Consider the following 12,611-nt stretch of genomic DNA (forward strand, 5'->3'; position numbering starts at 1 on the left):
CTCCAAATGCTTAAGTATTTAAAACCAACAAAATGCAGGAGAAGTAATAGAAAACCCAAACCGAGGTCTGCTCCTGTTCTCCAGTCAAACCACAATTGCTCCTCCCCACCAGCGTGGTTCTGTGTCCAGCTAACAGTCCTCTGGCTTTGCCCCAAGTATCTAAGATTACTTTCAAATACCCTTTCTAACAAGACCCCAGCAAGAGGCCACTAATTTCTATGGCACAAAAAGCCACTGGAGAGAGATCCGTTTGTCAGTATCAACTGGTCCAGCAATTTCCCATCCTCAGACACATCGGCCTATCGGAGCTGGCAGATGTTTAGACAAGATTTTATAAATTGTTCAATATCAGCCCATAATGAACCCCAACTGACCATTCCAAAGCAGCTAAAAGCATCCGAGACCTCCCCCACTGGGATCCAATAATGCTTTCACGCTGCAACATTATTAATCATGGAATAAAATAGATGAACCTCTTGAAAAATAAGTGTATGATTGATTAAAGGGCAATCTAAGAAGCTATTATTCTTGTTTTATAACCGTAAGTTATATTCACTCAATTTATCTTTGGAGAGGAAATAAATGATTGTTCATTTCTTTTCTGAAATTATATTATATGGATATCCATATAATTTTGCTGAAAATTAAAGTGACAGGTTTGCTGCTTTTATGATACTAATCAAAGGGAATATGTTATGTGACTACAAATTTTAGACGTGTCCTGTAATTAGAAAGTGAGTTACACAATAAAGAGGCCATAGTCTCAGGTTGTTTAAACCTTTCTTTTCCCCCAGGGTAAGGGTAACAGCCTCTGAAAGGAAACTAAATCCCTCCCCCCAGACTTCACCTTGCGTTTAATATGAGTTATATGAAAAGGAGAGTTAAGAAATCATTCAATAAATCCGAATAATGCCTGCCAAGCTGGATAATTCAGCTTTAAAAAAACAATTATTTCCATCAGTACTTTATTGTGGGGGATGTAACTCTCCATTATCGATATTATACTCTCCAGTTTAGCTTACTGAGGAGGTTCAATAAACCAGCATCAGAAATAAATATAAAATGCATAGGGGTGTCAGATCATTTTATTATATTTTGCTTAGTTTTAAAAATTTACACTAACAAGTAATTTGCATATTCAGAGCACAAAAAAATCTTAATTTTCTTGCAATACATTTGTATATAAATAATCTAGAACCACATGTATCTCCCTACTGCGCATTTCTCTTTCGTCTGCCTTTCTTTTTAATAAGCATAAGAAAGGAGAGTTTATCTCACACAGCTTTTCACTGAGAAGGAGAGGCCAGATCACCTGGAGGTCATCATCCCCTGTGGCTCCAAACCCACCTCTCTCTTCTAGGAAAAATCAGCCCCAAACACCATATTATTGTAGACTAGTCTGTTTTTATTTACAATTTAAGATATAAATTAGTAAAGAATCCATGTTAAACAACCAACAAAGATTGTATAACCAGCAATGTTCAAATAAAAACCAGGCAGAATTTATTTACAAAAAGCTTAGATTCCATTGCAATACAACTTGCATAAATTACTAGAAGCTTTATATCATTATAAAAATAAATATCAAATTTGTTTCCACTTCTGAAGTACTCAAGTTCTTCAATCACGTTTTATTTCTACTGTGTACATCTTTTACAAATAAACTTTACAGTAAATCCTATCACACCTATAGAATATATACCGTGGCAATGAAGTGATCAATTCAAGATATCCTGAGAAAAACAGATTGTTTCCAAGAGTCACAAATACATTGGGGAAGCTATACTATGCCGACAAATTCACGTATGTCCAACAATAGTCTGTTCCAATCGCTAGAGTCTGTGGGTGGACAGTGCTGGGTGGATCCTTCTCGTTTACAGTGGCACAAGATGTGGTCCCGATTTAGACATCTGGTGTTTGTATCTATGTGTTTATAAGCTTGGGAAGGGAGAATGGCCTGCTGACTTTTTTTTTTTTTTTTCCAAAGCAATTGTGACACCTACCTGTGGACCAAGGAAAAAACCAAATCATCCCAAATCCTTCAGTTCCACACTGACACCATCACATTAGGAAATGAGTTGATCAGAAATGGTTCCACCTCGCCCATCTTCAAGATCTGTGATTAGTAATTTTGTCTAGTTGTAAAGTAACATATTTTTTGAGAAACTGCTGTGAGCCAGGAGAACTTCAGAGTCCTGTCCGGTCCATGTGGACATGCGGGCGGGCAGGGCTGATGAAAGACTAGCACTCCTGGTGTGTCTTCAGTCTTAGCCTGTAAACATCATCTATGAAGGTTTTTGAGACTTCAAGTCTCAGTGGTGCTAGCCCATCAAAGCGACTGTCTAGTATGTGTCTAGCACAGTAAAACTGGCTCCAAAATGCATTCAAATGCCCAGATTTTAATAATCTATTTTTTCAAAGAGAAAAGAACAGCAGTGGTGCAATATATATTGCAGTTTAAGGAATGACTCTTCAAAACAGAACTTGAGCCAGAAATAGGGAATCTACAAAACAGAACAGGCACTCTCCCCCTTTAAGAGAAAAAAGGCCAAAGGAGATTGAAATGCTCTATCTTCCAACCTCATGACAGGAAGCAAGAAAAACACATTAAGCAAGTGTACAGTGCAGTTGGTGCTGCGAGGCTCCCCAGGGTGTGGGAAGCACAGGGTGCCCACTTACTTGCACGCTGCGCTGGCCCTTCTATAGGTAGGGCTGGACGCCCCCGCCAACCACGGTGCAGCCCTCACTGGCATCTGTCAGGGGAGGGGCAGTTAGTGAGAACCCGACCCCACAGCCCACCACTCGCAGAGCAGACATGCACCCACCATCCCAGGCACCCATGCAAACAGTAGACGGTTCCAGAACCGATTGTCTCTAGCACCAGTATGTGAGAGGCTTTTTGGTTGTGTTCCCTAATTCTCACTTCCTTCCCCCCTTGAACTCCTCTAGCAGGTAGCCTGAATTGCGAGCAGCAGAGGCAACACAGAAACGCAGGGAGAAAGGGAACGGCTCTTGTTTCCTGTTTTGAAGACATAATGCCTCCGAGACTAACTGGGAACGTTTTGCTTCCTTCCACCAAAGGCAGAGAGGAGGCTCCAGCTGAGACTGCTTAACCAACACGAGGCACCGAAGCAGACCCACGCTCGCACTCCCCCAGCAGGGACACGGGCTGTCACCTGCATTTTGTGGCCATTTGTGTCTGCTAGAACTGTTTTAAAAGCTACGATAATAACAGCAGTAAAACTAACAGTAAGTGAATAAAAAGTAAATAAGACCGGGGTGAGCCCGAGAAGAGGCCCCCGCCCTCTGGCCTTATTCTCTAGCCCCTCTGCCCCTGGGTCCCTGTCGCTGACTGTGGCTCACAGGAGAGCGGCTGGCCTTTCCCTCACTCCTCTAAACAGCTGGGGTTTCCGGCCCTTCCCGGTGTCCCAGGGGCTCTACGCGACCAGGCCGGCGGCCGGCTCTCCCTCCCCGGGGACCCCGCGGCCACGGGCAGCCTACCTTTCTTGGGCTCGTAGCCGCCGCCCGGGGGCCGGTAGTGGGGCTCGAGCGGGTGCGCGCCCGCCTTGCCCGCGTCGCTGGCCGCCTTGGGCGCCGCGTGCAGCCCTTCGCCGGGAGCCGCGGCCGCCGAGTTGTACCGTAGGAGCCCCTGGCCCTGCAGCGCCGCGTTCAAGTTCCCGTAGTTTGTGTAGTTGCCATAGAAGGGCGACGTGTAGTAGAGGTGGCGGCCGAGCAGCGGCGAGGCGGGGTAGGGCGAGCCGCCGGGCGGGGCCCCGGATGAGGCGGGCGCGGCGGCCGCAGGCAGCCCCGGGGGCGCGCAGCCCGGGCCCAAGCTTGGCTGCTTCAGGTCCGACGTGGCTATCTCGGCCAGCGACCACAGCTTGGGCTTGCTGGCGGGCGGCGGCGCGCCTGGCGACGTCCGGCTGCTCAGGGGCGTCTTGCCGCCGCCGCCCCCGCGGGGTGCGGGCTCCGGCGGGGGGCTCAGCAGCGGCGCCTCCACGCCGGTGAGCGGCGACGAGGTCACGGGCTTGGGCGGCGCCAGGCCCCGCTCGCCCTCCTCCTCGTCGTCCTCGTCGTCCTCCAGGTCGTCGTACTTGTCCTTGCACTCCGAGCCCGATTCGCACAGGGGGTCCCCGGTGCGGCACGGTAGCTTCTCCCCGTCAGACTCGGCCGAGCACGAGTGATCCGTGAGCGAGTCGACGTGCAGGCTGATCCCTGAGGGGGCGCGGGCATGGTCGGTGGCACGCGGGGACAGTGAGGGCACTAACCCCCCCCACCCTCCCCACGCGATCCCTCACCTCACCCCAACCCCTGCCATGTCTGGGAGAGCCCGACCTCCCCGGGAAGCGCCCGAGGAATCACTCGGCCAAATCCAGAGAACGAGCGACGAGGGGCGGGTTGCTGGGGCTCGAGCCCGGACCTGGGGTGTCGCGGGGCAGTGTCCTCGACCCCGGGTCTGCGCCCCGCCTACGAGGGAAGCTCCCGGCCGCGCGGCCCGCTCACCTTCGTCCTCCGCGGAGGTCTCATTGCCCTCCTGCACCTTGTCGGGGCTCTCGTCCTTGCTCCTCGCTGCGTCGCCCTCGTCCTCGTCCTCATCCTCGCTTTTGTTCCTCGGGGCCCAAGTCATCTTGTTCTCCTTCTTGAGGCGCCGGCGCGCGTTGGCGAACCAGGTGGACACCTGCGTGAGCGTCATCTTGGTGATGATGGCCAGCATGATCTTCTCGCCCTTGGTGGGGTAGGGGTTCTTGCGGTGCTCGTTGAGCCAGGCCTTGAGCGTGGCCGTGGCGTCCCGAGTGGCGTTCTTGCGGTACGCGGGGTCGTTGAGCTGATATGGGTAGGCCGCGCTGCCATAGGGGTGGTAGCTGATGGCGCCCGTCATCCCGGTCGTGTGAGCGTCGTAGGGTGCACCCTGGAACCAACAAGAGCCTGTGAGTGGGGTGCATGGGGACCCCTCCGCCCGCCCACCGCCGCCTTTCCCACTGAGAGTCTCCCGCTCTCAGCCGCCCTTCCCGCAGCAAAAGAGAAGGGAAAAAGCAGTGTGATTTAGGGCCAGCTGTGGATCACAAAAAGGACTGCAGTTTTATTCTCGATTTTTTGAACTATTTTACCTTCCTAAAATGACTTATCTTCCCTTAAATGTTCCAGAGCGGCGCGCACAGATGTACACACACTTACACGTGTGCGCACACAGGCCTACAGGTAGTTTCTTGATATCTAAATTTCTCTGGATGCTTCAAGTGCCACTGCCTCCCCCAACTCCCTCGTCCCCGCCCTTATATGGTTAAAAAAAACACCCCAAAGCCCCACTCCGCTATTCACCGCTCTAAAGCTCTGCAAATCCAATTTGCAACTCAGAAGCCAGTCACCGTTTCGAATTCTTCAAATACGCGGTAATTAGCATTTTAATTCACCTTTTAACGTTTAAATTCGAGACATTTGCAGCCCTCGCTTAGGCCGCTGCTACTCTGTCGCTGCCCTGGAATTCCACCGAGGGCCGGCAGTGGCCACAATCCCCGTAATGGCCTCAATCGCCCATAACGTGATTCGCCAAGGCCCGGGCCGGGCCCAGCTGAGCACTGCAGGCGCGAGAGCCGGCGCCGGGTTGCGGGAGCAGGAGCTGCTCTCGATGAGCTGAGGACTCGGGCACTTAGCAAGTCACACGCCTACCCATACGTTTTTCGAAAGCAAGGTCTGCGGGGCAGATTAAGGCCCGAGACCAGGGCGCCTCGGGCCAGGATCGGGAGCCGCAGCCCGATGCTCCGTTCCCTCCCCTAACTCAGTGACCCCGCTGCCCTAATTCCCCGAAAGTGAATGCGAACTACCCAGTGGCCTCCCCAGAGGCCCCAGTGGCGCCGTGCCTCCCACCCCACGCCAAGGCAGGCGAGTCTTCGGCCGGATCCAGACCCCTCATCAGGCTGCGATGCCCGAACCAGGGACAACCCACGACAGACGCCAGCCCCGGCGGAGTCTCACTTTCCAGGCTCTCGGAGAAAATTATCCGGCGAACCAATGCGGAGCGCCACGGGGCGCTGGGCCCGGCCGGGCTCAGGGACTTCCCCTGCTGAACACGCTGCCTGCCACCCTGGCCCCTTGTTCCGCCTGCGGCGCGGCAGACAGAGCTGGCTACTCCGGAGCCGCCGCCCGCGCCACATTCCCCGCTCACCGATCCCCACCCCGCGCGGCCCGGGCTCCAACCAGGGTCCCCACGCCCCGGTGTCCCCGCGTCCCGACCAGCGCACGGTTACCATGTAGGACGGAAAGCCGGCCGCGGCGGCGGCAGCGTCGGCCGAGTACTGCAGCGGGCTGCCAAAGCCGGTGGCCGCCTGTGCCGTGAAGGCCGCCGAGCCCGGGTACGGGCTGAACGCGGAGCCCGACGCCGAGCGCGCCAGCTCCTCGCTGCGCGGCGCCGCCAGCGCCGACGCGCCGTACGCGGGGCACGAGTAGAGCGCCAGCGAGCCGGGCGCTTGGTACAGGTAGCCCTGCGGGTAGGACATGGTGGGCGCGGGGCGCGGGGCCCGCGTCACGCCGAGCAGCAGGCTGGGCGCGCGGCGCCCTCCATCCACGCCCGGCCGGGGCGCGGCGCGGCGGCGGGCACCCGGGCCGAGGGCCGAGGCAGGCCGGCCCCGGCACTAGCCTGGGCGGCCCGCGGGCCGGGGGAACGGCGGGGCGGCGGCGGCGGCGGCGGCAGCGCGGAGCCAGTGGGCGCAGCCGCGCGCCAGGCCGGCGGTCGGGGTTTGGGGGAGTCTGGAGTCGGGAGTGAGGAGTTGAGGAAGGAGCGCTCGAGTTTCCGAGGGACATTGGAACGCGGAGCTGTCCGTCACGCGCTCATCTGCATATTCGGGTGCCCGCCCCTCCCCTGCTCCGCCCGCTCCAGCGGCCCGGCGGCGGCCGGGGGAGGGGCGGGGAGCGGCGAGGGGAGGGGCGGGGCGGGCGGAGGAGAGGGAGGCGGGCGCGAGGGAGGGACGCGAAGGCTTTTGTGGCGCAGCCGCCTCTCTCGCAGCTCCGGCCCCGGCCCGCGGCCCTGCAGCCCAGCCAGGCCGAGCTGCGTGTCCCGGCGCGCACCCCTCCCACCCGCGCTTACTCCAGCCACGTCCCCTACCCCGCTCCAGCCGGCTCCCCCCGCCCTCGTCCCTGCCACCTTCTTCGTTCCTCCTCCCTTTCACCCTCTCCCGCTGCCCCGCCCCCCAGCTCTGCTCGCGCGGACTGGCAGAGGCCGCCCGTAGTCGGGCCAGGCCGGGTCCACTTGGGGGACGCACGGCCCGTGTCCCTTCTCCACCCCAAGGAGGCAGGCCGGCCTGGATGACTGAGCGCCGGGCTCCAGTGTCCAGTCCCGAGTCGCAGGGAAACAGGGAGGGGGCAGGATGGTGGCACCCAGGGCCTGGGTTCCCCTTGGGGTGGTGTGCGGGGCTCCCACTCCCATCTTCTTCGATCTGCTCTGCCTCAGGGCTGGAGGCTCCCCGCGCCCTCGCATCTGGTCGCCTGCCCCTCGCACCCCGCTCCGCCGAGCACGGACCCGATCGGGGCGCCTTGGTTGCGAACTGCCAGGAGGGCCCTGAGGTGAGCAACGGAGACCCCAGATCCCTTAGCGACAAGACTTTTCTCGTTGGGAACATCGTGGCACACTGCAATGCTTTACTGCTTCACTTGTTAGATGCCACCCCCCTAAAGAGTTTTATTTTAATTTGTTTTAGTAAGTTGACTCCTCTTTGGGATTTGTGTTGCCAGGACACACGGGGAGATGACTGTCACCGGAGAAACCGCCTCTGGCAGGATGCGAAGCCTCTCCGCCACCTCCGGAAGAGAGAGGAGTGGGCAGCCGGCTGGCGGCACAGGCAGGGCGGGCATCACAGCGAGCTCAGGTAGCGTGCGGCTCAGGAGGCGCCTCGCAGGGCTGAGGCGGGGTGGTTAGCTAGGGTCCCCGAGACTCCAGCCCCGCTTGCTCCTCCACCCCTCCTCCTCCCAGCCGGGACAGCGGGAGAGAAGAGGATGTCTGGCTACTCAGCCTGAAGGGTCACCTATGGGGGGCGCACAGGGGGTTCAGAAGGCCTCAGGTGTGTACGGGCCGAGTGGGGGCAGCCACCCAACAGGTGCCTCTTCCTCGGAAGCGTCTCGAGTGGGTGCAGTGGAGGTGGGAGGGCGCCGGGGCTGGGAGCTGGGCCGCAGCTCAGGCCTGAAGCTCCCCCCTCCACCCCGTGCGCGCTGCAGTCCGCCGGCGGCCTGTGGTTCAGGATCTGCGAACCGTGCGGCCTCTCGGCGGGACGGGAAGAGGGGGCTAGGCCGCCAGCCTGGTCTGGGCAGCAGGAGACACTCGAAGGCCAGTCAGACGGCGTCTGTCCTTTTCCAGGTGAGAGGGAACCAGTTGCAAAGTGCAGTGTTGTGCTTGACAACTCCTTAGCCCCAGGCTTATCGCTCCCGGTAAGTGCTCCCAGGCCCAGTACCCCTCTCCCTCCCAGATCCCCCACAAACCACACCCCTGCCCTCAACACTGTACCCTACACTCCCTGTCATCTCCGTGCACACCCCCCCACCCATGACCACCAGGCCCTTGCACACATGCACGCCACTTCCACACACTCGGGGTCACTTGCAGGACCAAGCAGGGGTGTTTTAGGTGCGACCCCGCCTGGGACATCCTAATGCAGATATTTTAAATCAGGGCAGATATTTTAAATCAATAATTATAGAGTTGAAAGCAAGAGAAGTGGAGAGAGAAAGAGAATTGAGATACCTCAGTAGCCTGGTGGGGCGAGCCACTGTCAACGTCTGTAACGTTTTTGGTTTTCCTGGGAGGAATTTCTCCAGAAAGATGCATAAAGGAGATGCCCACACATTGGGTAACAAACACAAACAGTGACAAGTCAGATTGTAGCCCTTTAGGGTTCACTTCCAATCAGATCAGTTTAAGCGAAAAATATCGGGTCTAATTTTTCTCACCAGAGAATACATGCCCTGAATATTTCCATTTCTAAAGACCTTCCTGCTGTGGGGTCATTAGCATTTGGGGCTTTTCTTCCCCCTCACCCTCCTCCCGCTTGACCTCTGGCAGGGGCAGAAGAGAAAACACCGAGTTATTACAAAAACGTCCCCAGTTCAGAGCAGGACTGTATGCTCTAGATACAGTCGATTTTGACACCAATTAAACGTATAAACAGACAATTGCACTTCGAGGCTGTCCCTTGTCCAGGGCGCATCTCCAGGACGGCCTGTCCTTCCCGTCTCCTGAGCCCAGCATGGGGAGTTTGAAGACAGCCTCTTCCCTTCCTGTGTGTACCTTCCCCCCAGCAATTATACTCCTCCACTGAAATCTAAATTTTCCATACTGCTGCTGCCTGGTGCTAATAAAAACCGTCTACCTTGCACTATTACACAGTCGAGTCGCACTACATGCCGTTTTTATTGGTAGTGACTGTAGCAAATTAAAATGCCTACGCAGAGACATTAAAACTTGTGCTTTTCATTGTTATTAGAATATATAAACTTGGCTTTGCTCTAAAGCTCCCTGACTTTTAAAAACCACTTTTCCTTTTCTTAGGTTAAAGTTGACTGGTCTTCTTAAAAGAACATCAGGAAAAACACCTGCCAAGTATGAAGGCTTGGCGTGGTGTTCCTTACGAGGCTGCCTGCTGGTGGCCCTGGGTGAGCTGGGATCGGACTGGGGTCCCTCGGAGAGCAGAGGCCATGCGTGGAGCACGTGGTAGCGTCTGGGGCCCCACGGCTGCCCCCTGAAGAGCAGGGCCCTGGCTGTTTTGCTCAAGGGCGAGAAGGGTGCTCAGGCACATGGAGTCGCCTGGCTGTGGTTGGGCACTTTGCTGCTTTTTGGTTGTCATCTGAGCAGGGATGACAGCACAGGTAAGCGGGGGTGGGGTGGGGTGGGGGTGGGGGTGGGTACCAGGAGCTGCTGTGAAAGCGCAGCCACTTGGTGCCATTGCCCAGGCAATGTGTGGCTTCAAGCTCATGGTGGATCCTCCCGGCTTTGCCCAGGGGTGTGTGTGTGTGTGTGTGTGTGTGTGTGTGTGTGTGTGTGTGTGTGTGTGTGTGAGAGAGAGAGAGAGAGAGAGAGAGAGAGAGAGTGTTAACACTGCCGTATTTTTGTTTCTTGTGCTTACAGTGGGCTAAGCATTTAGAACCAGTCCGTGTGGACGCGGACCTCTCAGAGAACCGGATTCTCTGGCGAGGCCAAGTGCAGAGAAGGGCCAGACACGCAGGCTTGGGTTCCAGGGTGTTCCCAGGAGCTTGGCCGGCTGGATAGGCTAAGCGCTGGCCAGACCTGGTCGTGTGCTGGGGGGGTCTCTGGTCCGGGCAGCGGAAGGAGGCAGCGGGCGGGAGCCGTGCATGCAGGCGGCGAGGGGGCGCTGTGGGCCAGCCTGCGGCCTTGGTCCCCAATGCGGTGGCCCAGGCTCTGCCCCCGCGCCACTGACTGACGGCGAGTGCTCCCGCACCTGGCATCACTGCCTCTTCCCACGTTGTTTTAATTCAGGGAAGAAGGAAAATAGTCCGAGGGCATTTCAATAAAACCTACGCGGCTCCTGATCATTTCTCATTCTGTGTCATTTCTCTGGCCTCTGGTGGACTTTGTTAGAGTTTGGTGGAAGGATAGCCCCAATTTTGGGGTGTGTGATTTTTTTTTCAGCATTTAAGATTCAATATACACATTTTACATGGGTTAGCTTTGGCGAACTAACATTGCAAATGTAAGTAGCGTCCATGTGTCAAATCATGGTCTTATTGTATCCACAACCAAGACCCCTCCTTGTGCCAAGGCTCCCCAGGGGTTTGCGGAGGGACGGACATGGAGAGGAAGGTGGGAGGAAGATGAGAAGCCCAGCTGTGCAATTTTCTTCTTTTCTTTTCTTTTTTTGAAAAGAAATACATCTTTATACACTGTACAAAATTTAAATCAAAATGAAAGGTAAATCTCTTTGAAACTTCGTTTACAGCTGTCAGTAGTCTGTGAGTGCGTTTGGATGGATTTCAGATGCAACGGTATTTCTAGGTTCTCAAACCGGCATCTGATGCTGAAACGTTTCCCTGGAAAACGCATACCGAGGAGACTCCGAGGGAGACAGAGGGGTCCGGAGCTCCTGTCCTGGGACGGGCGGGGTTTTCAAATGGGCCATGAGGCCTGGCAGCCCTGGGCCGCGCCAGCGCTGGGCCACACTGCGGGGGACTTGAGGCGTGGCCACTGGAGGCTGGGAGGGTCGCCCTTGGGGGTGCTCTGGGCGCCTGGATCCACCTCCTCAGCACGCCCTTTTTCTTTCTTTGTTTTTGTATTCTAGGGAGTGTGTTCTCTTAACCAGCTCTTCCTCACTCAACTGTCCTGTTTTTAGCTCCAGATTACTGCCGGGTGTCGTCACTGCTAACTTGTCCCTCCCGGTTTCCTTTAGTGGCAGCAAAATTCGCCATCCTCTGACAGATGCTCCGCCTCCGACGAGCTTCCTGAAGTTTCTCGCTGGTGCAGGGTCCGGAAAACCCTAATTTCTCCATTTCTCAGCAGCTCGCTGCCTCCCTCTGGGTTCTTCTTCCCCCTTTCCCTGCCCTCCCACGTCCTTCGCCCGGGGCTCCTTTCCCCCTCTGCGCCACCCCCACCCCCGCTCATCCCTCTTGGGGCTCCTTCTGCAGCCCCCCGGGACAGGAGCCAGCGCTGCCCCAGCCTAGGGTCCCCCCCGCTGTGCTGGGCAGCTTCTGGGCTGGGTCGCAGGGGTTGGTGGGTCCTGCCCGCGGCCCCCAAGTCCCTCCCGGCCACGGCTCCGCCAGGAAGGAGCTCAAAGGAAGCCCAGGAATGCGGGGAGAGGAAGGGAAGGGGACAGTCCTTGGGAATGGACTGGCCTCCGTGCCTTTAAGGGCTCGGAGTCCAAGGAGACTCGCTTCTGGATCAGCGACCTGACCACCTGAGTTCTTCAAGTTTGGAGAGGAAGTGCTTGAGTCCCCAGCCGTGTCACCTTCGCACATGCACACAAGTGGGCCCACAACCCCGCACAGAGACACGCGTGCACACGCGCTCCCCGGACAGCGGCGTGTCTCAGAAGCTGTTCTAGGCAAGTGGAGTCGTCAGGTTTTCGTTTTGTTTTGTTTTTTAAAGTGCTTCTGCAAGCTAGTCTTTGAAAGAACTTGGCTTCCCTCCCCCGTCCCTCCTGCGGCAGCTGCTTTGCATTCCTCCTTTTAAACACCAGAGCGCACCTCCGCGCTGGCGGTGCCTGCGGCGACCAAAGGAGTCAACTCCAGCCTGGCCTGAGCAGGTAGGACCCCTTCCTTGCTTGCTAAAAGACACTACAGGAGCAGAAAGAGTTCCTCCAGTCCTTCTACAATTACTTTCTTCAAACAAACGAGGCCCTAAAGCGTGTTGGTCTAGACCATGTTTAATATCTTTTTGCCAAGTCTGTATGTGTTCGTGTGCCCCGACACATCTCAACCTGGCCGCTGGCTTGGGGACATGTGGTCACCCACACACTAACCTCCCCTCCCCAAGCTCCCTCTGAATCTTGCATACCTGGGGTTGTATAGGCAGGGGTAGTAGAGGTTTTTGGTTTGTTTTCCTTTAAAACATACCAGAAAATGAAGAAAGAAAAAAAATGGATAAATTTGATTGCGTTGAATGTAAACGCTTTTGTTAG

General features: G+C 56.1%; 1 protein-coding gene and 1 long non-coding RNA gene across 4 annotated transcripts; one reads left to right on the forward strand and one right to left on the reverse strand.

The window, feature by feature from the left end:
- Positions 1-1,067: 1,067 nt before the first annotated feature.
- On the reverse strand, positions 1,068-6,758 carry IRX2 (iroquois homeobox 2). Of its 3 annotated transcripts, XM_045566007.1 has the most exons (5): positions 6,246-6,758; positions 4,504-4,909; positions 3,502-4,215; positions 2,680-2,753; positions 1,068-2,003 (listed from the first exon to the last, which is right to left on the reverse strand). In XM_045566007.1, exons 1-4 carry the CDS (start codon positions 6,492-6,494, stop codon positions 2,701-2,703), a joined length of 1,422 nt encoding a protein of 473 aa, XP_045421963.1. In that variant the 5' UTR covers positions 6,495-6,758; the 3' UTR covers positions 1,068-2,003; positions 2,680-2,700. The 3 variants fall into 3 exon arrangements, with proteins under 3 accessions (XP_045421963.1, XP_045421961.1, XP_045421964.1); XM_045566005.1 differs by having other exon boundaries at positions 1,068-2,753; positions 6,246-6,494; XM_045566008.1 differs by lacking the exon at positions 6,246-6,758 and adding an exon at positions 5,974-6,141 and having other exon boundaries at positions 1,068-2,753.
- A 615-nt stretch (positions 6,759-7,373) lies between these two features.
- On the forward strand, positions 7,374-10,530 carry LOC123648073. The gene is made up of 5 exons (XR_006738478.1): positions 7,374-7,557; positions 7,726-7,859; positions 8,345-8,415; positions 9,533-9,849; positions 10,109-10,530. It is a non-coding gene; the product is annotated as an uncharacterized LOC123648073 (long non-coding RNA).
- The last annotated feature ends 2,081 nt before the right edge of the window (positions 10,531-12,611 follow it).

Source organism: Lemur catta, chromosome 12, assembly GCF_020740605.2.
Source record: "Lemur catta isolate mLemCat1 chromosome 12, mLemCat1.pri, whole genome shotgun sequence".
Lineage (NCBI taxonomy): Eukaryota > Metazoa > Chordata > Mammalia > Primates > Lemuridae > Lemur > Lemur catta.

Bases quoted from the DNA above. Each gene is read 5' to 3' on its own strand.
- IRX2 (XM_045566007.1), bottom strand. From the start codon at position 6,494: ATGTCCTACCCGCAGGGCTACCTGTACCAAGCGCCCGGCTCGCTGGCG. The intron at 4,910-6,245 runs GTAACCGTGCGC...TGTTGGTTCCAG, and splicing joins CCGGCTTTCCGTCCTACATG to GGTGCACCCTACGACGCTCA. The intron at 2,754-3,501 runs GTAGGCTGCCCG...CTCCCCTGACAG, and splicing joins CGGCTACGAGCCCAAGAAAG to ATGCCAGTGAGGGCTGCACC.